The 27,657-nt window shown below is 40.6% G+C and overlaps 1 protein-coding gene across 1 annotated transcript; it reads left to right on the top strand.

Annotated features, from left to right (window-relative positions):
• Positions 1-1,461: 1,461 nt before the first annotated feature.
• Positions 1,462-4,028, top strand: LOC131299466 (UDP-glucuronate 4-epimerase 6). The gene is made up of 2 exons (XM_058325018.1): positions 1,462-2,693; positions 3,205-4,028. Exons 1-2 carry the CDS (start codon positions 1,749-1,751, stop codon positions 3,625-3,627), a joined length of 1,368 nt encoding a protein of 455 aa, XP_058181001.1. The 5' UTR covers positions 1,462-1,748; the 3' UTR covers positions 3,628-4,028.
• The last annotated feature ends 23,629 nt before the right edge of the window (positions 4,029-27,657 follow it).

Here is a 27,657-nt window from a genome sequence, read left to right as displayed (position 1 = left end):
GAATGTTTGGATTCTTGCTACCCGAAGGTTTTTTTTTTTCCCACCACTGGCTAGCCAAGTTTGAAAACCCAGAAGAGTGTTCCCATTAGTACCACGTGTGTGTCACATGGTTTTAGGTCTGAAGTACTAGCCGACCCAATCTCTCTCCCTCTTTCTCAATTCTAGCCACCACAACTTCAAAACTGCTGCCGACACAAATTTTTAAAAACAGACAGCACGTACAAATGGATTTTGAACCCGTTTTAGTCCAAAAAAATGATCAAAGCCGTTCATTTTGTTCAAAACATCTTGTTTAAGATCTCCGTAAAAAATCAGCTTATTTAGATATCAGTAAGAGAGTACGAAACACCCAATTTTGCTTCAAAAAAAGGCTATTTTCTGAAGCAAAGTTGGGTGTTTTGTAAACCCCTTTACCGATATCCATGCAAATGAGCTGATTTTTTACGGTGACCTTAAACAAGATGTTTTGAATAAAATGAGCAGTTCTGATCATCTTTGTTGGACACAAAACGGGTTCAAAAACCATCTGTACACGCTGTCTGTTTTCAAATATCAATGCTTATAGCACTGTTGCACAACTGCTCTTCTTCTTCCCCTTCCCCTTCCCCGTGGGTTCCATATATACCCTTGTGCGACGGTGGGAGGGGAAGGTCATGGTACTATTTTGACTCCATTTATTTTTTCTTCCGTCTTTCTACATCAACGACTTGTCGTCTGATCTGTGAGAGTTTTGTTTCTCGTCTTACGAGAGTTGTTAATTTGTCTTTGGACGAATTTTGTTTGCAGATAGAGTTCTCTCAATCGAGGTTGCTTCACAATAATATTTGTGCTTCAACGTTCTATCCCTACACGATGTCTTTAGCGGGACAACTCGTGATGGTTTGGCAGGTCTGTAGTTCTCAAGAGTTCATTGGTGCGTTCATACTTGGTTTGAGTGCATCTGATCGTCTGGGTATTAAGTGTCTTTTATCATTAACTTTGCATTTTTTCTCATATAAAACTCCTAAGTAGATGTTAGATAGTTTAAAAGTATCGCTGTTGTGTCAAGCCATGCTTGAATTAGGATGAAAGATATCGATTGTCTTGTGATTTACTCGTTTTGTATTTGTTATACGATTAGTTTGGCTTTGTCTAAGTTATTTGTAATGATCTTCGTTTTGTAAAGACGTTTATAAATACAATTTGGGAATTGATTTTGCCACTTTTCCTTTTTAAATGTCACTCATCTTCTCTTATAAAATAAATCATCTAATAAAGACACAAAATGAAGTGACATTAACAAAAAAAAAAAGGTATGGCAAAATCACTTTCCTACAATCTTATCACTTTTGACAAAAAAAAATAAAAAATTAGCTGGCGTTTTTTTAACTTGTTGGACAAATACGTTATTCAAGAGAAAAACAAGGGACATATTCATCATTTGCCTATTTATTAGCTATCCTTTCCATCCATCTGTAAGCGAGTGAAACTATTTATGAGAAAGAAAAGAAAAGTGGTCTCCAACCGATATCAACACACATAAAGAAAAGTCCCTCTCTCGCTCTCTCTCTCTCTCTCAACACACATAAAGAAACTCTCTCTCTCTCTCTCCTTCATATATGCGTCCACTTACACAATTCCACTTCAGGGCTCAAAGAAACAACCCTTGACCCTCCCCAATCACTTGCCACTTTGAGTTTGAGCCCCCTCTCTAAAATTGCACCCCACACACACACACACACACACACACTCTCTCTCTCTCTCTCTAAATGGCGTCCCCGCCAGACACGAGTAAGAATCCAAAGCTGGAACGCTACAACAGCTACATCCGGAGAGTCAACAGCACAAAGCTCTTAGCCGCTTCCTCCAAATTACTCTTCCGTGTCACCCTACTAGTAGCACTCGTCCTCATACTATTCTTCACCCTGAACTACCCTCCTATCTCCGATCAAATTACCAACAAGGACAACCACCACCGCCACATCCACACCACCCAGACCCTCCTCTCCTCCGCCTTCTACGGCAGCGGCGCCTCCTGGGAAAAACAAGTCCGCCACTCCTCCACCCCCCGCCGCCCCAACGGCTTCTCCATCCTCGTCACCGGCGCCGCCGGCTTCGTCGGGACCCACTGCTCCCTCGCCCTCAAGAAGCGCGGCGACGGCGTTCTCGGCCTCGACAATTTCAATTCTTACTACGACCCTTCCTTGAAGAGAGCGCGCCAGCAGTTGCTGAAGCAGCACGAGATCTTCATCGTCGAGGGGGATCTAAACGACTCCGAATTACTCGCCAAGCTGTTCGACATTGTGCCCTTCACCCACGTGCTCCACCTGGCGGCTCAAGCCGGCGTCCGCTACGCCATGGAGAATCCCCAGTCCTACGTCAGCTCGAACATAGCCGGCTTCGTAAGCCTGCTAGAAGTGGCCAAAGCCGCGGTGCCTCAGCCGTCGATCGTGTGGGCCTCGTCGAGCTCCGTCTACGGGCTCAATACCCAAAACCCATTTTCGGAATCCCATCGTACGGACCAACCGGCTAGCCTGTACGCAGCTACAAAGAAAGCGGGCGAGGAAATCGCCCACACTTATAACCACATTTACGGGCTTTCCTTCACGGGTCTCCGCTTCTTCACGGTTTACGGCCCCTGGGGAAGGCCCGATATGGCCTATTTCTTCTTCACCAAGGATATTCTCCAAGGGAAACCGATTAACATTTATCAGGTTAGTTTATGCGAATTGCAGCTCTACAAAAATTTTGTCCCCTTCGTAGCTCTCTATCAAGAGTGTTCTTTTTCTATTGTGTTGATTTCATATTTTATCTCGAGAAAATTTTATTTACGAAGGAGTCAGTAAACAAAGTTTACAGCGCTTAATCTCGATTGTCTAAAAATATTTTTGACAATCCGAAGTGAATACCATTAAGAGATTGTTTTTCAATTTGAATCGTTCAAAAGTGCCGTTTCACTTTTTGAAAAAAAATTTTTTTGAAAAAAGAAAATAATTTCAAGGTAAAAAATAATGTGTTTAAGAAAATAATTTTTCTACTAATACGGTCTTGTTTGATAGATCTCAATAAACGGTGCAAAAAAATTTTATTTTCGTTATATTTGTATTTGAAATTATCTTTTTAAAATAAAAAGAAAATTTTGTCAGAAAACAGAACGGGCCTCACTTTTTTTATCTTTCTGATCATGAAAATTTTCATTTGCTAATTTAAAAAAACGTTTACCAGACGCAGGACGGGAAAGCGGTGGCGCGTGACTTCACGTACATCGACGATGTGGTGAAAGGGTGCGTGGGAGCCCTCGACACGGCTGCGAAGAGCACCGGCAGTGGTGGCAAGAAGCGGGCTCCGGCGCAGCTGAGGGTCTACAACTTGGGAAACACGGCGCCCGTGCCGGTGGAGAAACTGGTGGGGATATTGGAGGGTTTGTTGGGAGTGAAGGCCAAGAAGCACGTGATCAAGATGCCGCGAAACGGCGACGTACCGTTCACCCACGCCAACGTGAGCCTTGCGTACAGGGACTTCGGGTACAAGCCCACCACGGATTTGGCCACCGGGTTGAGGAAGTTCGTCAAGTGGTATGTCAGTTATTACGGTATCGGGTCGAGGGTAAAAAAGGAAATCGAAAGCAAAACTGACAACAATGAGTGAACATTATCATCATCCACATCATTCCAAGACATCATCACATGGGTATTTGTTTTTTTTGGTTTTATAATTTTTTTTACCACTTTTTTTATAAAAAAAAAAAAAAACTTTTCTTTTGGGGGTTAAGTTATTGTTGTGGGTCCGCAGGTTGTATTTTGGATCATCAAAAATTGATGTTGTTGATGTTATATTATTATTATACATGTAGATTTTGATATACACCATAAAGAAGAGGAGGGAGGGCAAGTGTAGATCTTTGAGATGGGGGGTTGGTGTAATAATGTAATCTTTTGGGTGTAACATATAAGGTCTGAGGTTCAGCCCAATAAAAAGGGTGCAGATCAACCGTTGGATTTGTAATCAAGGTTTGTGATTTAAGCAATGGACAGCAATGATGTCATAAAGATTCGTCTCCTCATTGTCTCTTTTATTTTATTTTTTGGTAGCGCAGAATGTCTTCGATTCAGCTTGCGCACACCACGGAACTAAATCTCTACTAAATCTCTACTGCTCCCTCTAGCCTTTGCTAATCCAAAATTATTTGCGGCATAGGCGGCCCCAAGGATTTTTCCATAATGCATAAAAGTCTAACGTGGAATTTCGGGGTGATAAGTCCCTCCGTCCTTGTCGATCACCAACTAAGCTAACCCTCGGAATTTTTATTTTCTCTTTACTTCTCTTTTGTTACTTTAGTTTGCTAACTAATTATGGATTTGAGCCTCCCTTTATTCCTTGTTTGGTTATAATTACTTTGGCCTTTTATTTTTTGTTGCCAGAGAATAAGAGTGAGATGAGATCTTGACATGCTTTTTCAAAGATTCCTTCATAAAAAAAAAAATTTGATGAGGGGGGTAGGGTTGTCTGCAAATAATTTTACTTAGATGGAGTATCAATTAAACAACATGTATGATTTGTCAAAGTGGGTCAACATTCTCTGTTTTTTTGGTTTTCAATTTGCTTATAAAATGAGGAAACAAGTACTACATACTTGCCGACGTTCAAAAAAAAAAAAAGGGTACATACTTGCCGAATCTTCGGTTTTTGGCGTACTTTGGTTACCATAAGAAAATAAAACAAATGTAGCTCATTTCCATTGGCTTTTCCTTAAACAAATGCGCGACGCGATCCAAATTGAGATATTATTATATATTTTTAGCCGTTTAATTCTTGTGAAATATTATTCATAACTGCTCCCTGTTCTGTTAAGGATTCTTAAAAAATTACTCCCTTCGTTCAGATTTAATAGTCTCTCGTTCGATTCTAACCGGATAAAAAATAAGTCATATCTTTAAATTGATAATGAATTTTATATCCAATATGAATCTTGTTTGATAGATCAGAATTAGTTCTATAAGACAATATTTTAAATATTACATAAAACATTATAAATTACAAGATATAATCGATTGAAAAATGATACGAACTTTCAAAAAGGATTATTAAATCCGGACGGAGGGACTAGTACTTATTGACAATTTTCAAACTTAAAAATAAAGATCTATTTAAATAACTTTTTGTGCAATATGAATTTTGTTTGATAAATTTCGATGAGATTTTTTGAAAGGTGCAAAAAAAAAATTTAATTTTTTTCATAGATATGTTATTTTTAAGTTAAAAAAAATCAACAAATAAAAGTTGGATGAAATCCTAAGGTGAAGCTTAGAAGAAGGGGACCCTTTTGCATTGAATTCTATAGTCCAATCTATGATCCCAATTTGGTTAGGCTTGGTCTCTCTTTTGTTTGGATTAAAGTTCCAAATGGACTATACATTTCAAGGGACCACATACCATACTTGTGATCTTAGAGGCTTGGTAGGGTACATGCATGCAATTTATATATCCATGAACCATTCGCTCCCTTTTCATATAGACTTTTATGGATGGATTTCATGTACCCTATCATTTTCCTAGCTTGGTCTTATAATCCTTCATAATGGCTTTCACTCTGCGTAGCTTGGTCGTGTCGGACGGATCGCTAGCAAGGCAGGTTAACATAGCCCGAGCAAACAGACCAGACCAAGTTACAATGCGAGAGCATGATTCAGGCCACAGTATTTAGTTACTACGTAGACAGAGGAATCGGATTCGGACGGAATGATCCGAACCGGATGACCCAAACGATATGCCTTATTGGGTGAGGGTCATTACAATCTTCTTGAACTTCCAAATGCCAGCTCACCTATGCGCACCTAATTGCCTGGCATTATACAACATATATGACGTCACCCGATCAACGGTTACTGTACGAGTTCGGCACGGGTATATGTAGTTGACAACTGATACACGTGAGTACGTATTAACTGTTTTATCTGGTGAGTCAGTCGAAGCAGTTACCGAGCGTGTCGATTACGCGCTAAACTTTTTAATTTTGGTACCGCTTCGAGTGTGTCGATTACGCGCCAAACTTTTTAATTTTGGAAATTCATGTTCAAGTTGATAAAAGAAAAAACAAGCAAAAGAAAGAAAGACAATAGATAGGATTTTTTTTTTTGTTTTAAAACATGTGGGAAATGGATTTACATCTATCTATTTATACTATATACTAGCAACAAACTCGTGCTATGCACAGGAGTTTAACAATCATGTATGTGTGGAATATACTATTTGATAGGTCTATGCGCTATTTTTCAAACCATCATCTGAAAATAACGCATACGAAAAGGTGTACTGATTAAACTCTTGCTATGCACAATCTAAACATGATATGCCTGTGAAAATTTTTTTGCGCTAGAGTTCACCGAAAAGTCTGCCCAAAAATTTCTTGGATAGTGCTATATATATGTTTAAAAATTGGCCCAGTATTGGCCATAATGATAGAGTATTGACTAGTTTTTGTTTTTTTTGTTTTTTTTTTCTTAAGAGGCTAGAAAGCTCTCTAAAGATGACTCCCAACGTTGTGGCAACCAAGAGCATAACGTATTACAAAAATTAGGGTCATGCCTTCCATTGAAGCATACATACTCCAGATTTCTATCAATAAGCAAAAAAAAAAAACAAAAGAAAAGGGCAATTAAGAAAGAAAGTAGTTTGTCATATCACCTAAATTGTACACTTTGTATCAAAATTTTTTTTCGTAAAATCGAAATCAAAAAGAACCTTCGGAATTTTAAGTTTTCCTGGTCCTAGACATTAAACTCTCATAGCCTCCTTGTAAAATGCTTTCCCTAATTCAAAGAAACACAACGGAAGGTCAAATCCTCTCAAAGGGTGGACGTGGTTTCTCAGCGGTCTCTGCTCTTCACGCAGAGTATGTTGGGATGTATTATGCTCGATCTGATGTGGTGTTTTAACAACAATTTTCATCATGTCAAGCTTTCCACCGACTCTCTAGTCATATATTGTTCGAGATCTTCAGCAGAAAAAGGTCTCTGAATGGCTTCTTTTAACTTTATTTGATGATGTTTTATTGTGTATTCTTGTGTAATGTTATTATTAAGAAGGTTCATCGTTCCGGAGAACAGGAGGCCCACACTCTTGCATTCAGGTATCGAGAACTCCCTGATATAATTTTGTAATGATATAACCTTGGTTATTAATGAGATATATATGCAGTGTTGCTTCTAAAAATAATTAAAAAAAAAACTAAACAACATGACCATTTAGACCAAAGCCAAGAATTTGCTTCTTTGTACTCCCTCCATCCCTTATTTAGAGTCCAGTATTCCATTTTGGATTGTCCCTTAATAAGTGTCCATTTTATAAAATTAGTGGGTAAAAGTTGGTGCATTATCTATTTTGTCCCTAAAAGTAGATTCCATTTTGAAACGTTAGTGAGTAAAAGTGTAATGATGATGGGTAAATAGAAAAAGTGGAGGAAAAAATTGATGTGAAATGTATAATGATGATATCTTTTTAATAAGTTGAAGTTACGAAACAGGACACTTAAAAAACAGAAATGATACCGGTACAGAAAAGGGGGGACAGAAATCCTACCGACGGCCGCCGGTGGGCCGTCTCCGGCCACCGGACGGCCGATCCGAGCCGTTGAAAAATTCTAAAAAAAAAAACCGAGGGGCCCAACGCGGGAATCAATGTCATCCGAGGTGTGTAGGGTGCTTGATCGGAGCACCTCTTTTCGTGTGTATATGTCGGTTTTTTTTCATATACACACGAAAAGGGGTGCTCCGATCAAGCACCCTACACACCTCGGATGACATTGATTCCCGCGTTGGGCCCCTCGGTTTTTTTTTTTAGAATTTTTCAACGGCTCGGATCGGCCGTCCGGTGGCCGGAGACGGCCCACCGGCGGCCGTCGGTAGGATTTCTGTCCCCCCTTTTCTGTACATATAGCAGTTCTGCTTAAAAAATGACGGAGGAAGTACATTAGTACGTTGCTCTGGTCAAGTGTCCTTTCCGATTAACCTTGACATCGCATCAATCAATCAATCAATACATACTCTATGCAAATGTGTTAGAAAGAGAATAGTGGGAGAGAGATAGGACGTGGGGAGCGAGCGTGGGGAGGGGGTGAGAGAAGGGGGAGAGAGATTTTAGGAGGATTTAGGAAAAAATAGTGACATTTTTATGTGGTAGTCTAACTCATCTTTCCACAGTCCACCACACATTTGCGTGGTTTCCATTATAAAGTGTTGTATCAAACAAGTACAATGCTTGTTTAAACAATAGGAATGTGAATGCGCAGGAGTTTCCATTACTTAATTACCATTAGTACACAACACGTGAAAAATTAAACCTGCACAATATATAAAGGAAAATTAAGATTAAATCTCAACACACACACACACACATATTGATCATTATTAAATCTCAACATTCAACCAAGTCAATATATTATGTTCTTGCCTTGGGGGAATGAATAATAAAATGCATTCATCTAAAGCAACTGTGATGACAGATCAAATTATACGTAGGGCCCCAGTACTCAATTCGTTACGAAAACATTAGAGAAAATCAACACATTAGCTTCTCATGCCGTGTTTCCTTTAAGTGATAGAATTCAAAAATCACTTATACGGATCCGTCTAGTTTGAAGTCTTCACACAACTTGTTCAAGAATTTTCATAATTAACAATATTCTTTTTGCTTTTTGTAGTTTGTATAAGAACGAAGAAGTCTCGAAGCTCACTTTATAGTGTCTTTTAGATTTCAATATGTTGGAAATTTTACGGAATTTCAGATGAATGAAATCGGGGCTACCGGAAGGTCTCTCGAGGCAACCGTGCTCGTTCCGGGTTCGTTGAATCTAGACGTACCACAATCAATAGACGTATTGAATTGTGGGATTCTGTAACCCCCGTAACCCTCCTTGTGATGGTTTATTATTCTTGTAACCTCCAGCATTTGATGGCAGCATAATGACAAAATTCATTGGCAGAATTAATGGTAACATTACACCTCTTTTGCCTCCTTTTACCCTATAAAAGGAGGCTCACGATTTTGGAGAAATCACAAGCAAATTCACAATCTTCCGGCATATTCTGATATACGTTTTGAGAGAGAGAGAGAGATAGGCGGTAATCAGTTCGCCAAGGCGGTCGACGGTAGTGTTCCGACGGCTTGCGGTTTAGCCGAGCCAACCCTGAGAGGAAGTCGCCGATGCAACCTACAACACCCACGGTAGGCGGCGAATCTTTCTTAAGGAAACTGTGGAATTACACAGGACTCGGTTCGATCCTACGAAATCTGTTTGTATCTCGACTTTATTTTCTGTCCACTGTTATTGTATTTTGTAACTTGATTTAATCTTGTAATTGTGATTGTTATCAATGAAATTGTTCTCTGAATTTTTGCCTTTTGCCGAATTTTTCCCAACACAATATGCACGCAACCTATCAAAGCACTTTGATAACATGCTTCATCATATTCAAGCCATTGTTTCTTCTAAAGAGTACATGCAGATTCAACAACTCTCGTGTCAAAACATATTTTGAAAAAAAGAAAAAAAAGAAAAAGAAAAAGAGGTAAAACTTATATATGAATATTGTAATCAACTAACTTGCATGAGAAAGGCATGCACGAAAAAGTATCTGAGAAATCATTGTTGTTGAAGATGAGAGCAGATCCAGCGGCGACACTCTTCTTGCTAGACACATATATAATACTCTTTTGTTTCATTCGCCGGTTTATAACTTCTTGCAGAATAGTCGATTTTTGCTAGGACACCCTGAAGAACAGAGAGATTTGTGCATGTGAGACAAATTTTACACAGATAATTGGCGATAAGGAAATACAATTAGAACGATAAATTCTATTTGAGTAGAGAGAACGTCATAGCTAGATTAAGAAAATTGAATTTCGAAATGATAGACACAGGATAAGATAGGAGGAGAAAAAAAAAAAAACATCACAATAATTGGAGATAAGATTTATAGATTAATGAAATCTCATCGCCGTTAAAAAAAAGTAAAAAAGAAAAGAATTCTCATTGCTGTGGCAACCCGGATTTGGAAATGATTGATTCAGTCTAAAGGTGTCCCCAATAACTTAATCAAAATTGAATAGCCAAAACTTATCACATCAGCTTGTGAATATTCATTTAACAGATTAATAATTGAACAATGTTAAGATTCATAATAAAAAATTCATTTTTAGTAGAGGGATATAGAGAGAGTTGAGAATAAATGTAAGTGGGTGAGTCCATGATAATTGATCATGACGGGAGGATAGAGAAAGAGAGAAAAAGGAAAGCAAGAGTGTGGTCCCCATTAAATTTGATTATCCAAAGAAAAAATATTGCTAGTTTTGGTTATTCAAATACCAAAATTTGGTTATTGGCTAGGATAAGGGGGAATTACAAGACAGTGGAATACGAGACAAAAATTTCTCAATCCATGAACAGGTTTTCTTGGAATTGTTCAGATATGAAACGGAACAAAAGAAATTTCCCATACATGGAAAGGGCAATGTAAAAAGACTAATATACCCAAACACATTTGAAACCCTAAAAATCAGTTTCTCCTCGTCGTTTGCAACTCCACCGAATCAGTAGCAATCCTAGTCATCTGTAACACTCTCTCTCTCTCTCTCTCCGATTTATATTGCTCTTCATCCTCCTTTTATGGTTGTTGGAGCCGTCGACGGCGATGATGTGGGGACCGTGGACCAATTTATGAACAAACTCAAGTATTTGTGATGTGGGTTTGCTCTGATTTTTCAATATAGGAGAAAAATAAAGTCAATCCAACACAGGTTGTTCTTGATCTTCAATGGGCTTTTGTGATTTGAGTTGTAATATTGGGGAGAGAGAGAGAGAGAGAGAGAGAGATGGGTTGGAGTGAGTTGGAATGATTTTAATTTCTGAGTCAACTCAGTAGCAACTGACAATTAATTTTATCATTTGAGTTGTAATTTCAATAAAATCAGTTCTCCTCTTTTCCTCTTTCTTTACAGTAACCCATTCCTGCAAAATCACCCTCTCATGTGGGTCATGTGGTTGATGGTTGCTACTTCAATGGATTGCCCCATGTATAACTTAAGTTGTCCCGTGTATGAATCTAAGTTGCCATGTGTATAAACTTTAAGTTGCTTCCAAAGTTACCCCGTATATGAACCTAAGTAGCCTCGTTGTTACACCCGTGTATGAACCTAAGTTGCTCTCTAAGTTTAAGACAAGAGGAGTATTTTTGTCTTCAATACCATATCTTGAGAATTATTGTTTTCCTTCCCATGAACAGACAATTTCGAAAAAAGACTCCATGACTTGGGAATAATTTGCCCCAAGAGCCATTGAACACCAATTTCCCCAGGATAAATTTCACCTCTCAGGTTTCTGACAAAAACAGGTACCTCTCCTAATGTTTCTGAAATTACACTGACTTTCCTTGTCAGACATGTCGGCCAAACATCCTTAACAGAGACTGGTAATTTACAACTTTACCCCTCTAAATTGTTGATACCTGAAGGAAAGTTTCTACTACAACGGTGGGGCTGAGCACACCTTTACAAATAGGGGCTCCCCCATCAGAACCTTTATTCAATTGGCAATCTAATTTTTCTCACCTTTATTTTTATTTTTTTTGAACAACATACAATCTCATACTCATATTGAACAAAAAAAACTGTCCGAAGGCTATAAACGTCCAAATCCCAAAGCCCTCAGTTGGATAACAAAACCACAACATTCGGTTTATCCATATGAATTGAATAGATACTCACCAAGTACATGAAAAGAAGTTCTACACAGAAAAATATTTATTCCATTGATGTTTCTCTCTCTCTCTAGGAGTACAATTAACCACCACAGGAAATCTTTGCCTTCTACTACAATCAGCGTAATCAATGGATCTACCTGTTAAAAAAGTACTTACCCACAAACTGCATCACGAAAAAAAAAATACATATATGCAAAGATTATTTGTAACCCCCTCACGCATAATCTGGGCTCATTGTGTATGTAGGTCCCACCTCAAGTGACAGAGGCGTTACAAATTACGGTTGCCTTGAAATTGTTTTTACCTCCTTTATTCAATTGGCAATTTAGTTTTTCTCACCCACGTCTTTACTAACAAACAGAAATTTTCTTTTCGAGTTCGAAAAAAAAAACAGAAATTTTCAAGTCCACTCTCTCTTACGGTCCATACCTCTCATTTTCCGATCAAATTTTGATGATTCGAGTCGTTCAATGTATTTAAAACGTGATTTTAAGGATACCCTTGAGAAATTGGCAAAAAAAATGACCAGAAAGGACTTGATCTAAGCAGTTTTTCATAAATGCTGACAGAAACTGTTTTATGAAAAGCTACACAGATCAAGCCCTTCTCTATATTATTTTGAGCTGATTTCTCACGAGTACACTTAAAATAATAAAATCACGTTTTGATCGGGAACTATGAAATTGAGATATGAGATGTTTTTTTAGATGTTTTTGGAACCGCCCCGTTGTTTAGAATATGTAATATGAAACTTGTTTAATAGATTTCAATTATTTCTAAGATATAATGTTTTCAAAAACATATAAAAAAATGATATACATTAAGAGATATTAACAATTTAAAAATTGTACGTAAAATCATAAAAAACCAAAAATTTGAGACGGAGAAAATATTACTAAGCGGGCCAATCATAGTACTAATATAGATGTCCTTTTCATCTCATCACTGACTAATGTACGTATTTTTCATTGATTTTTTTTTTCTTTTTTTGCTGACCGACTTTTGTGTCATTCTTCTATAGTTAAAATTAAGCGACTCAAGTCTCTATCACTGTTTCTGCTCAAAATGAGTAAAATGTTTGTCACGTTACTCCCACTTGAAAATCTACTAAAAGCAAGCCTCACCGACACTCAAGCTAGCTACTATATATAGGACTAATCATATTACTAATTTATTATAGGTGAAACACTAGTATTAATTATTGGACTCAGGCTGCGTTCCTTTTAACTTGATTTTTTTGTTTTTGTTTTGTGTGTTTTATTCATTTTTTTTTTGAATTTTTATTAGATTTGCGTGATATTTTTGAAATTAATCATCCGTCTCGACGAGAAGAGTCTAAAAAGTATAAAATTATAACCGAAAGCCAAAAAAAATTCACTAAAGACGGAAAAAGTCCGAAACAACTGTCTTATTTGTCTAACGGGAGCTTTGGTGATAAAGACATAGTATAGGAGTTATTGATGTAATTAGGACATGAATGTATTTTGTATAGGCGCCAGGACAAAAGGCTCCTATTTTTTCAAAAATACCTTCTTATATATTAGAAAAAAGAAAACAGTTCATATTCAAATTCAATACAAATAGAGATAGAAGAGAGAACGATAGAGATAGAAACGGAGATTTTGTCATTCCCTTACTCGCTGTCATCGTTCACTTCCTCGCCGTTGTCGTTGCATTTCTCGCCGTCGTCGTTCAGTTCCTTGGAGTCGTCATCGTCATCGTCATCGTCATCATTGCATTCGTTGCCGCTGTAGGAAGGTATTCCCGAGCATATACATTTAGTTGCCGAACACGTGGTGTATAAGAACACGTGTTCAAATTGAACATGACTGATCGCCGGTCAGTGCTGACTGATCAGCAGATAGTGACATTCCGATTACCTTGGACCAAGTTGCATGCGAAGTAGCTGGTCCAAACAGAACTGTTCGGTTACGATACAGCCGAACAGATTAAGTAAAAACCCAGTACGTGATACGAGGGATAATGGGTTGAAAGCGATGCAATTGATATCCGAACAAATGGTACGTGGGACCATAGTTTGAACATAGACAGGACAGTCGCCGTGCAAGAAGGTGTTCGGCGATATGGACCAGTAACATGAGAAGTCATTGGTCCAGGCAGACTGTTCGGCAACGAGATGGCCGAACAAGGAAAGAACTCCAATCAAGTGTTGGAGCAGAGGGAATACTCTGGAAGATTCCAGAATAGACATATCCCGTAAAGGAATAAAGATCCCGGGAATATAGGATCAGGTTAAGATACCCAATGAGAATGGGATGTTCGGCCCGTAATGGAAAAGAATCCTAAAAGGACTCTTTTCCATAAACTGATAAAGGAAACGAGACTCCTTGATATCCTGGGTTACCTATACGAGTTAGAAAACCTAGGGCAATATGGATACTTGGGCAGCAAGCATCCATAAATCTATAAATATGAAGTAAACCTAGAGGTAAAAGGTACGCAATACATTGCTTTCATATTGCTTTCCTACTGATAATTAGGGTTTGATTGCTAGTAGGTGATACTAACAAAGGCATCGGAGGGCCTTTGCCACGAGAGGCAAAGGTGCGCTCACCCCTTGTCTATTTTGCAGATTAGGGTTCCGACGACGAATTAGGGTTCCGGTGAAGAGGCACGAACAAGCCGTTGCAATCCAGTTGATCCGAAGCATCAATTGTTTTCATCCCCCTACAATTGGCGCCGTCTGTGGGAATCGAACTAGTTCCCTTTTGAAACACGACCATGGTGGAAGTAACTCCAGCAACACCGCATGACCCAAAAGATGTGTTAGATGAAGAAAGGGACAAATCACCACCTGGGGCTCCGAGAAAACCCCAGGGTGGGCACAGGAAGATCACGAGTAAGGACCGCCCCCTTACCGTCCATCACAACTCCAAAAATAGAGGAGATGGAGAGACGGCTTCGAGATCCACGAGAAGGAGTAAATCCCATCGAAGGGATGGATCGGTCGCACACTCCAGGAGTGAGCACCGAAGCGACGACCTTCTTGATAAAAAGAGGCAAGAAGTCGAGGAGTATGCTCGTCTGATTAAAAAACGAGAGCATGAGATCAGAGAATTAGAAAGAATCAGGGAACATCCGGAGGATTTCGGACTATCTCGAAGAAATTCTAGAGGCAGTGGGTATGCTGTGGTACAATATAGAAAAGCTCCTTCACGAGGAAGAAGGAGCAGAAGCAGAAGTCCAACCCCAAAGCGACATAGGGCTTCTCCACGCAAAGAGAGAAGCAAGACCCGAACACCCGAGAGAAGGGTTTCTTCACGAAAAGGGAGGAGCAGAGACAGAAGTTCCACCCCCGAAGAGGAGGGAACAAGGAAACACCATCGAGACAGGTACGAGAGACCTGATGCTGATTGGGCCAAAGCCGCGGCTCATAAATCAAAGGAGTTCGAGGATGGAACAGTGACTGCACGAGAAGCAGCACGCAAGGCATTAAGTAATATCGCGGCCTCCCCATTTACGAAAAGGCTACAGGAGGCTAGGTTGCCGAGCAGAGTGAAGCACGGTGCATTCGTACTTTACGAGACAAATACGGATCCCATGGCTCACATACAGCATTATCAACAGGCTATGTTTATGCATGAAGGGGATGATTCCATCTTGTGCAAGATGTTTCCCTCCAGTCTTGGCAAAGTGGCCTTATCCTGGTTTCATAAACTGGCCCCACGATCCATACGTGGGTGGAGGCAGTTGGCCGAGGAATTCACTGCTCGGTTCTTGACGAGCAGAAAAGCCCCTAAGACCTTTGAGAGTCTATCCACTATGAAACAGAAGGAGAACGAGCAAATCAGGGATTATGCAAAGAAGTACTGGGAAACTTTCAACGAGATTGAAAGTTGCAGTGAGGAGTACGCAATTGCTACCTTCAAGACTGGTTTGCCTGTTCGGGGAGAACTGCGTCATTCATTGAATAAACATCCAGTGGCCACTTTGGCTAAATTGATAGAACGGATAGAGCAACACGCCAGAATGGAGGATGACATACTCCGTGAGGATGGCAGGACGGTTGCCAAACAGCCGAAGGCACCTGCCAAAAAGGTGGATAAGCCAGAGCCCAAGACTTATAAAGAGAGAAGGGAATATGGGCAGGCTAAGAAAGAGCCGTACAAAGATAAGCAAGCTCCTGACCCAAAAGCTTTCTTTTCTATCACTACGGTTTGGAAGGAACCAATATGCAGGATTCTTTATCGAATAAAGAATCAGCCATATTTCAAGTGGCCCCCGAGTCTAGGCGGAGACAAAGATGCAAAACGTGCTACGAATCAGCACTGCAGTTACCACAAAGATTGGGGCCACATGACCGAGGATTGTGAGATGTACAAGAGGCACCTTGATGATTTGGTCTCTCGGGGCTATCTCAAGGAATTTATCCAGGAGGATCCTAAGGAGAAAGGGAAGGCTATGGAGCTGGGTTACGAGCAAAACCCTAAAGGAATAATCCATATGATACATGGGTTGGCCACACCTTATACGAGAAATGAGGTTAAGCTATTACAAAGGCAAGTTAAGCACGATCAGCACGTGATGCGATTGGGAAACAAGAGAGGGCGAGAGACTGATGTATGCAATGAGAGCTTGGCATTCAGTGATGATGACCTAGGAGAGGTCCAAATTCCCCATAACGATGCATTGGTCGTAACCCTACGAGTTGGAGAATATGACATTGACAGGATCCTTGTGGACTCAGGAAGTTGTACAGAGGTGTTGTACTACGATGCGTTCAAGAAGCTGGGATTGGCCCAAACAGATTTAGAGCAATCGACAACACCTCTGATCGGCTTCGGTGCAGGAGCAGTCTGGCCCCTTGGAAAGGTAACACTACCTGTTTGGGCTGGAACCGTGGTATTGAGGACAGATTTCTTAGTAGTCGATGTTCCCTCTTCCTATAACGCGATTATAGGAAGGACATGGTTGCACAAGATGAGGGCGGTATCCTCGACTTATCATCAGATGGTGAAGTTCCCAGGATCGAATGGGGTTGAAGTGCTCAGAGGCAATCAGAAAGTGGCTCAACAGTGTTTGATCTCCATCATTAAAACAGCCCCAAAGGTCCACCATGTTCATACATTAGAAGCACCGAATCAACCAACTATCAAGGATGTTGGAAGAAGCCCGGCTGAAAAAGTGGTTGAAGGTTTGGAAAAGATTCAGATCAGCGAAACTGATCCTAAAAGATATTTTTTAATAGGGGAATCATTACCAGCAGTGGAAAAGGCTGAGTCAATAAGATTTCTGAAGGAATATGTCGATGTATTTGCATGGGTACCAGAGGAGATGCCCGGAGTGGATGCAGATGTGATCTGTCATCATTTGAACATAGATCCCCAGCATAAACCGGTCATTCAGAAAAAACGAAGGGCAGCCATTCAGCATGTGGATGCAGTAATAGAAGAAGTCGATCGTTTACTGGAGGCTAAAGCGATACGCGAGGTCTACTACCCAGAATGGTTATCTAACACCGTTGTGGTGAAGAAAAAGAATGGAAAGTGGCGAGTCTGCGTAGACTTCACAGACTTAAACAAAGCATGTCCTAAGGATAGCTTTCCTCTGCCCAGGATTGACCAATTGGTTGACGCAACCGCTGGTTACGAACGAATGAGTTTTCTTGATGCATATCGAGGGTATCATCAAATTGCTATGTTCGGCCCTGATCAGGAGAAGACTTCGTTTATCACGCCACGAGGGTTGTATTGCTATAGTGTTATGCCGTTTGGGCTAAAAAATGCTGGGGCAACTTACCAAAGACTTGCAACCATCATGTTCAAGAAATTGCTTGGAAAGATTATGGAAGTTTACATAGATGATATGGTGGTAAAAAGTCAAGATAAACAGGGGCATATAGCTGATTTGAAAGAGGTTTTCGAAATCTTGAGAAAGTACAAATTGAAACTCAACGCCTCGAAATGTGCGTTTGGAGTTGGTTCAGGAAAGTTCCTGGGTCATTTGGTAACCATGAGAGGGATAGAGGCTAATCCCGATCAGATTGCTGCCCTACAGAGGCTACAAAGTCCCAAAACCACAAAGGAAGTCCAGAGACTGACTGGAATGGCAGCAGCGCTTAACAGATTCATCAGCAGGTCAAGTGATAAGTGCAGACAATTTTTTCAATTGCTAAAAAAGAGGGAGGGATTTGAATGGGGAGCAGAATGTGAACAAGCCTTCCAGAACCTGAAGAAGTATCTGGCCGAGCCCCCACTTTTGTTAACGCCGCAACAAGGTGAGTCTTTAATTCTGTACTTAGCTGTTTCCGAGCATGCAGTAAGTGCAGTTCTGTTAAGGGACTTAGGGATGGAACAAATCCCTATTTATTATGTTAGTAAGACATTGCTAGATGCGGAAACGAGATATCTGCCTTTAGAAAAGCTTGTCCTAGCACTTAGGACAGCCACGAGGAAGATGCCACATTACTTCCAAAGCCATAAGGTTGTGATTTACACTGAGTTTCCATTGAAATCACTGCTACGAAAAGCAGACTTCTCGGGAAGGATCTCGACGTGGTCCATGGAGTTAAGTCAATACGATCTTGATTATCAGCCACGCAGAGCAATCAAAGGCCAAGTGTTGGCTGATTTTGTGGCGGAGTTTTCTCCCACAGTGGCTTCCCAACCTCCTACGAGAAAGGAGCAGGCCACAGAGACATCACCCATAAAGAATCAACCCCAAGTCGAACAGGATTCCATGGAATGGAAGCTGTATGTTGACGGATCAGCATGTAACACAGGGTCAAGGATTGGGATTGTGCTTTTTCCCCCTGATGGAGTGATGTTGGAGCTATCTGTTCGGCTAGGCTTTAGTGCATCAAATAATGTGGCAGAGTACAAGGCACTCTTAGCAGGCTTGAGGAGTGTAAAAACCCTAAAAGTAAGACGGGTTAGGGTGTATTGTGATTCACAGCTTGTGGTAAACCAGCTGTCCGGCGAATATGAAACTCGAAATGAAAAGATGGTGGCCTACGTGCAGGCAGCCAGGGACTTGCTTGATACCTTCGAAAGGGTATACATTGAGCAGATAAGTTCTGGACAGAATACTCATGCAGATTCATTGGCTTGGTTAGCTGCAGCAGTACCAATTGAGTTCAAAAGAAAAATGGCAGTAGAATATCTAAGTGAGCCGAGCATTGGAAGAAGTGAGGACTTGGTCTTGGACGTGAACCAAGGCCCAAGTTGGATGGACCTAATCATGGAGTTCTTACCAGATGAGATACTCCCTTCTGACAAAAAGGAGGCTCACAAGATAAGAATCAAATCTGCTCGGTTTTGGCTGTCCCCAGAAGATAAGTTATATAGGAAATCCTTTACAGGCCCATATTTGCTATGTGTGCATCCTAAGATGGTGCAGAAATTTCTTCATGAAATCCACGAGGGAACATGTGGAAGCCACGCTGGAGGCAGATCCATTGCCCACTGAGCAATTACCCAAGGCTACTGGTGGCCACACATGCAGGAAGATGCAAAGGTGTATGTAAAGATTTGTGAGAAGTGTCAAAAATTCTCACCAATGATTCGAACACCCGCCGAGGATCTGGTACCTTTGACAAGCCCCTGGCCGTTTGCCCAATGGGGGATGGACATCGTGGGTCCACTACACAAAGCGACTGGGAATCAAAAATTCCTGCTTGTGGCAACTGACTATTTTACTAAGTGGATTGAGGCAGAACCACTGGCCAAAATCACTGAACCTATGATAGAAAGGTTCGTGTGGAAAAGCATCATCAATCGTTTTGGGGTCCCTTACTCATTGATCACAGATAATGGATCCCAATTTCAGAAGAAATTCAAGGCTTTTTGTGCTCAGTATGGAATACGAAATTATTATTCCACCCCAGCCTACCCTCAGAGTAATGGGCAAGCAAAGGCGTCTAATAAAACTATCCTTGATGGGATCAAGAAGAGGTTGGACAAAGCCAAAGGGAAGTGGCCAGACGAGTTACCCTTAGTGTTGTGGGCTCACCGAACAACGCCTAGGAGGTCTACGGGAGAGACCCCCTATTCATTGGCTTATGGAACAGAGGCTGTTATCCCTCTTGAAATTGGTCTGTCGACCAACAGGACCGTTTTGGTTGAAAGTGGAGGTAATAACAGGGCCCTTGAAATCGAGCTTGATCTAGCCGAAGAGAGGAGAGAAAGGGCCCTGGTACATCTGGCTTCCTACCAAGAGCAGCTAATGAAGAGCTATAACAAACACGTTCACCCACGAGAGTTTGGTGTTGGGGACCTCGTACTACGAAAAGTGCTCGGCAAAACCAAGGTGGCCAACGAAGGCAAGTTGGGGGCCAATTGGAAAGGCCCTTATCGAGTAACTGAGATTGTGGGTATAGGGGCCTATAGATTGACAGATTTGGACGGTAATTCACTTCCGAGGCCTTGGAATATCCATAATCTGCGAAAATTCTTTGTTTAAAGAATCTTTAAGTTCTGTTTTAGACTTGCATTACGTATTTATGTGGGAATTACGAATATCATTCCTTTGTTCTAGTTTTGCTTATTCTATAACGCCCTCTTGAGTTTTACCGATTATGAATAAAATCACTTTTTAGTATAACTGTTGTGTTCTAGTATACCTATTGGTATTTGTTTTAAATACGAACTACGAGATTAGTTTCCCTCATTCGTATTGGGGAGCTGGGTATATATTTAAGTACGTGAAACTTACACACAAGTATGAAACACTTGTGTGATTTGCAAACAATTTAAGTACGTGAAACTTACACACAAGTATGAAACAGTTATGTGCTTTTCAAACAATTTAAGTACGTGAAACTTAAACACAAGTATGAAACACTTGTGTGATTTTCAAACAATTTAAGTACGTGAAACTTAAACACAAGTATGAAACACTTGTGTGATTTTCAAACAATTTAAGTACGTGAAACTTAAACACAAGTATGAAACACTTGTGTGATTTTCAAACAATTTAAGTACGTGAAACTTAAACACAAGTATGAAACACTTGTGTGAGCTTATTTGTATGCCTTGTTTAAGTACGTGAAACTTAACGAATACAAGTATGAAAAACACTTGTATGGACTTTAAAGTACGAGACACTTGTAAAAAGATATATTGGCTTGGCTTAAAGCATAACGAGTATATGTTAAGCCACACTTATTTAAGTACGTGAAACTTAAATTTGGTAAAGTACGTGACACTTAACAAGTATGAATACACTTGTATGTATTTACGTAACAAATACAAGTATCAAATACACTTGTCAAACAGTACAAGAAACTGAGAAGAAAATGATTTTAAGTACGAGAAACTTAGATTCAGTATAAATAATCATGTTTGTAGGATTTGCTAAAAGTACGAAATACTTATGCAAACAGGCAATATATATGGTTAAAATGATCAGAGTACGAAATACTTAAGATTAAAACTATTTGCATCCGAACAGATGCAAATACGAGGATAGCCGAACAAAACATAAGGGTTATGCCACGAAGGGCTGAATACCTGCGTTATCAAAATAGAGACAGTACTGGTACCATGCAGGGTAAAGAAGCTATGGTCATGCAGGACCAGCCAGGTGATTTAAATCAAACAAAACACTACCTGCTACTTTTTCAATCCAGGTTCTGAATCTCTGGAGGGACATCAGCCCCAGCAACAACAGCAGCAGCAGCAACAGTTTGTACCTTTGGGACAACAATCTCAGTGGTCACTTCCCGAACAGATGATTGATCAACATCATCTTGTGATTCTACCTGTATTTCTTCATCAACGTCTGCAAAGTCGTCAATCTGTTGATCAACATCATCCGTTGGAGCTGTAACTTGGCGACTTGGTAGATCATTCTCAACCCATAGGGGAGAATCCTCAGCAACTCCTACCTTTGTAAGGCACGCCTCCCAGCAAGTAACCCAGATCTCGTCCTGAATGATCGGCATCTGCTCTACATAGCTAGCCGTTGTGGCATCAAAACCCTTCTGATAACCATCTTCGAAGGATGCCTTTTTGGTGCTGTCCATCTCGGCCAAAACTTGATGAAGGCTTTCCTCCGTGGTCTCAAGCTTGCCTTTTGTCTCGAAGAGATCAGCTTTAGCTTTATCTCTCTCCCTCTCTAATCTTGTGACTGTTCGGATCAGCCTAGTGTTGTCATTTAAAAGCCTGATCCTCTCGGCTTCAGCTCCTGGAATTTTTGGCCAAGTACGACCATTTTTTGGATAAACTGTAGCAATACCAAAACGTGAGTAACATTTCTCTTAAATATTACAAAGATGGGGCTTTAAAACAAAAAAGAGAAGTTTTTGTTACCTTGATCCCACTGACGAGACCAGTGGACACAAGCCGATCAGGGGGAGACGAAGACTCCTTCTGTAAGTCAACAGGGAGTAGCAACTCTTGAGCCAAAGCAAGTGCTGTTTCCGACGAACTAGCACTGTCCCCGACGTGAACGGGATGGTCTCCTCTAGTGAATGGAGGAGTCCATGTTTGAGGAAGTACTTGGGTAATTGGTGAAACAGGGTGATGTGTTTCCATATCTGCTTGAGAAGCAGTACCAGTTGGGTCTTCTGATCTAGGCCGTTTGTCTCTGTGAGCATCACTGGCCTCTACGGTAGTATCCACTTCACGAGATGAAGTGGAACGGGTCGAACCTCCTCTGTTACGACGGGGTACAGGAGGAGCGTTCCCTGTGGAAACTACCCGACCAGATCCCCGTCCCCGAGAAGAGACGGTGAGGAGGGAGCTGAGGTTTAAAGGCTGACGGGTCATGGTGCTTGAGTTAGGAGGAGATTAAGAGTAACCTGAAGAGGACGATTGGCTGGTGTCAAGATTCAATACTGGCTGTTCGGGTTGAAAAGGAATGACCTATCTTTGAGAAGGTCTTTGGAGTCTCAAGCGGGGAAGCGGCACTCCTTCTGAAATAGGAATTTCTCCAAGTTGACCAGCAACGGTAACACCAGCTTGAAGCCTTGAAATACGTGGTTGGGGAGCAGTGGATGTGGAGGTAGAAGCGGCATTGGTGCTGGGGTGGGCAAGCCTCCTGTCGATGACACCTCTGTACGCAGGATCGTATCCCAGAAGTACGTCAGCGTCACGACCCCGACCTGCTGTTCGGGTACCAGGCACGGCTGTATATTTTAGGACTTTGTTAATATCCTCTGTTCGGATGTTGCTCGGTGCACGTTTGGGACGATGGTTAGCGTTTTCAGTTGCGAGATCCGAATTGAAAAACCAAAGTTAGACATATAGAAAAGCTATGAGAAAGCAGTAAATGAAGAAATTACAAAAGATAAAAGCAAGAGCATACGTGGATAGCCCCATATGTGGGGGCAATGGAGCCCCAGCACTTGGCCATCTTCCCCTAAAGGCTCGAATGCTCCAGTCACATAGAGGAAGTCGATCTCGTGGTCACGAGCAGAGTCTGGCAGATTGAGCACGAAGCGCTTCTCTGCCCTCCTAACTTTGAAGTAGTAAGTATTGTACTCGGGGTTTAGTACTATACTATACCACCACTGGATGTCCCAGATTCCTAATTGGGTCTCTAGAATCCCATTTAGGGCTATAGTCCCTATTATCAGTCTAAAAACATTGGTTGAAACTTGCATGGGTGTAAGACGGTACCAGCTTAAAATCTGGCAGAGTAGTGGGTGGAGGGGAAAACGAACCCCACCTTCGACAATGGCTACAATTGGGATACACATCCTATCCCATGAACCGCCATCCCTATCTGCACCTAAAGGGGCGAGTTCAAAACCTACATTCTTAGGGACGTTATATTTTTCTCTAAATGCCGCCATGGCAGCAGAGGTATCACAAAGCTTCCTAAACTTACTGGGTCTAGGAGGGTTGTCATCTGCCATGAGTATATTCAGAAAAGAAGAAAAACTGGAAATGGGTACGAAATGAAACCCTAGAAACAACCCACGAATCTGAGAATGAGATCTCAGATGGAAACCTAAGCAGACGAAATGGAGTGAGAACGAGAATCTTACAAGAATACTGTGACGATTCCCTGGAATGCAATCGAGTTTGCAGACGGCGGCGATGGCGAAAGGCTTAGAGAGAGAAGAAACTGAAAGTTCGAGTTGTATCTTGGGTAAAAACCCAAACAGCGCCCTTTCAGGGGTTTAAAAGCAAGAGACGGAGATGAAACGTCTCCTCTCAGTTACAGGTTAAGGTAACGGAAAGCAAAAACCATTCTGACGCCGTTTCATAGAACGTCAGTTCGAGATTAATGATAGGCATACGAAACGTGCCACGTGGAATCGATGCCTCGGGATGGCACGAAGGCAAAAAGCGCCAAAGCATCAAATGAATATTAGAGCAGTGATCGCACGGGATCAGAAGAGTCTGATCTAAATAAATTTTTTGTTTCTAAAGCTTAATATATTGCCCCCGAACAGTGGTAAATGAATGAAGCTGGGGAGCAATTGTAGGGAGGTATTCCCGAGCATATACATTTAGTTGCCGAACACGTGGTGTATAAGAACACGTGTTCAAATTGAACATGATTGATCGCCGGTCAGTGCTGACTGATCAGCAGATAGTGACATTCTGATTACCTTGGACCAAGTTGCATGCGAAGTAGCTGGTCCAAACAGAACTGTTCGGTTACGATACAGCCGAATAGATTAAGTAAGAACCGAGTACGTGATACGAGGGATAATGGGTTGAAAGCGATGCAATTGATATCCAAACAAATGGTACGTGGGACCATAGTTTGAACATAGACAGGACAGTCGCCGTGCAAGATGGTGTTCGGCGATATGGACCAGTAACATGAGAAGTCATTGGTCCAGGCAGACTGTTCGGCAACGAGATGGCCGAACAAGGAAAGAACTCCAATCAAGTGTTGGAGCAGAGGGAATACTCTGGAAGATTCCAGAATAGACATATCCCGTAAAGGAATAAAGATCCCGGGAATATAGGATCAGGTTAAGATACCCAATGAGAATGGGATGTTCGGCCCGTAATGGAAAAGAATCCTAAAAGGACTCTTTTCCATAAACTGATAAAGGAAACGAGACTCCTTGATATCCTGGGTTTCCTATACGAGTTAGGAAACCTAGGGCAATATGGATACTTGGGCAGCAAGCATCCATAAATCTATAAATATGAAGTAAACCTAAAGGTAAAAGGTACGCAATACATTGCTTTCATATTGCTTTCCTACTGATAATTAGGGTTTGATTGCTAGTACGTGATACTAACAAAGGCATCGGAGGGCCTTTGCCACGAGAGGCAAAGGTGCGCTCACCCCCTGTCTATTTTGCAGATTAGGGTTCCGACGACGAATTAGGGTTCCGGTGAAGAGGCACGAACAAGCCGTTGCAATCCAGTTGATCCGAAGCGTCAATTGTTTTCATCCCCCTACAGTCCCCGTCGTCCTCGTTCCTTGTCGTCATTGGAGTTGTCATCGTCTTCGTCATCATTGCATTCGTTGCCGCCGTCGTCCTCGTTCCTTGTCGTCACGAACTAGTAAGTTTATGATTTTGTACTCTATTTATACATTTTTCCTTTTTTTGTAGTCCTTTGAAACTAATTGCGATTTGGTTAGGGCTAGGGCTTTGAGTCTATTGGTTAGGGTTTTGAGTCCATTGGTTAGGACTTGATCTGTCCTGCGTTTTTGAAGTACATTTGCAGTTTGGCCATACTGGTTAGGGTTTTGTTAGCATTTTGCATTACATTTAGAGTGTATTCGTACTGATTAGGATTTTTGTAGTCTGTTGGTTAGGGTTTCGTGTTTTTGTTCTCTCATTTCTGTGCAAAATAATTGCTCTGAATTTTGTTTGCTTTAAAGATATGATTATATGTGTATTCTAATTTTGCTTGCTTAGTATTGTACTCTATTTTAACAGTTATTATTATCTCTTGGTAATGATTTTAGGGTTTTTGTAGTCTTTTGGTTAGGGTTTCGTGTTTTGTTCTCTCATTTCTGTGCAAATAATTGCTCTGAATTTTGTTTGTGTTAAAGATATGGTTATATGAGTATTCTGATTTTGCTTGCTTAGTATTGTACTATGTTTTAACAGTTATAGTTATCTCCTTATATGTGTAGAGGACATGACAAAACCAAAACACGAAGGTAAAGAATTGATGGCCGTATTTGAAGCTCGGCCATTAAAAATTATTTTGCCTTCACAAAAGATGAGAATGAAGCAGTCACCGAGAAAAAGAACAACAGAACCAAGTCCAACAAATCCAAAACAAAAGAAGGCTTCCTCTCCCCCTCAAAAGCAGACAACTTCAACGAAACCATCTACTAAAAATGTCCCGAGTCCAAGGAAGAGGACAAGATCAAATGAAGAACATAAAGATGAGCAGCGTCCGACATAAAGAACAACAAGATCTGCCACACAAGATGCGAGAAGTCCCCAGAATAAGAAAACCAAAGCACCTATTGAAGTGCAAGAAGAGGGAGATGAGGAGGATAAAGAGAGAGAAGAAGAAGATGATACGGAAGAAGAAAAGCAACAAAAGATTAAAAAAACAAACAACAGAGGCTGCCCATCCTAAATCCAGATATGGTTATGAGTCGATCTGTCATAAGATATGTGTTGCAAGAGCAACAAGCTACCTATATGTGTTAGTATATATGGTTATATATGATAATCTGCTTATATATCTATTGGAAGAGGGACAACCTGACTATATTTCCTAGAAGATATGGTTATATGTGATAATCTGCCTATATGTATTCCTTTATATATCAATCAAAATCTGAAAATATAAACTTATCCAGGTCTCAAACTCAGAAATCGAAGTTAAAACAAGTTGAACTGAAAAAGAAGATGGAGATAGAGAAAGTAAGAATGGTGAAAACAAGGAAAACAAAGGAAGAGGTGAATCTGAACAAGAGGAAGAAGAGACCGAAAAGAAGATGTGCAAGAAGAAGAACAAAGAAAAAGGACATTAAGAAAATTTAAAAAAAAAAACGAAAAGAAGAAGTGGAAGAAGAGGAAGAAGAGACCGAAGAGGAAAATGGAGAAGAGCAAGACAAAGAGGGAGAAAATGAAGAAGAAGATGAATAGGAAGACCAAGACGAAGAAGATGAAGATGAAGAAGATGACGATGACAAGGAGGAGAGGGAGGAGGAAGGATACGAAGAAGAAGATGAACAAGAAGAAGAACAAAAGCTTCAGAAACAAACAAGAAAGAGTGTTCGTCCTAAAATCAGGTATGGTTATATGTCTTAGAAGATATGGTTATATGTGTTAATCTGACTGTATGTATACCTTTATATATGGATCAAAATTTGAAAAGGGAAACTCATGCAGATCTAGTCAGAAGCCTCAAACTCAAAAATAGAAGCTTAAAAAGGGGGAAAGTAATGAAGAAAGGGAAAATGAAGAAAGAGATCAAGAAGGTGGCGAATAAAAAAAAGAAACAAAGGAAGAAAACATTGATGAAAGAGGTCAAGAAAGAGAAAATGAATGTTTAGTACAAGTACTCTCATCTTACAAAATGGTGTCTATTAAATCTGTTATATTTGAGATTTTGTTTTCATTACCTGTTGAACACAAACAACGACATCTTGTTTTGTTCAAATTTCATGCAGGTCAAATATGCAAAGTTTTGCAAAACTTGTGAAAGGCGTAGAGTTCTCAAAACTCCAAAAAGAAAATATCAGAAAAACGCCATTCGCTAATCTTGTGTTTGGAGTAGTTGACGAGGACATTGATGAGGTGTACTTGAGGAAAAGTGATCTAGACGCCTTTTCACTGGTACAACGATATGAAGGACGTGGAGAAGGTTCAATCTAGGAAATAAATCAGTGAAGATAACAGCGAAAGAGTTTGACCTTATATTTGGCATCCAGTCTAGGCCCAACAAAATTAAACTAACAACAAGACCAAGGATGCCACCGACAAAATTAGCTGAAGCTGTTTCGGAGAATAGGATAATGACAAAAGCAAGTCTGAGTGCCCAAAAAGAACAGTAAAAATGCTGCAACGAATTTA

The sequence above is a fragment of the Rhododendron vialii genome, chromosome 9a (assembly GCF_030253575.1).
Source record: "Rhododendron vialii isolate Sample 1 chromosome 9a, ASM3025357v1".
Lineage (NCBI taxonomy): Eukaryota > Viridiplantae > Streptophyta > Magnoliopsida > Ericales > Ericaceae > Rhododendron > Rhododendron vialii.
Note: the sequence above shows the minus strand (reverse complement) of the source record. Positions and strands in the feature narration are given on the sequence as shown.

What these genes read in the sequence shown, in the direction of transcription:
- LOC131299466 (XM_058325018.1), top strand. Translation starts at nt 1,749, where the DNA reads ATGGCGTCCCCGCCAGACACGAGTAAGAATCCAAAGCTGGAACGCTAC. An exon ending in AACCGATTAACATTTATCAG is followed by an intron (nt 2,694 to 3,204) that starts GTTAGTTTATGC and finishes AACGTTTACCAG; the next exon opens with ACGCAGGACGGGAAAGCGGT.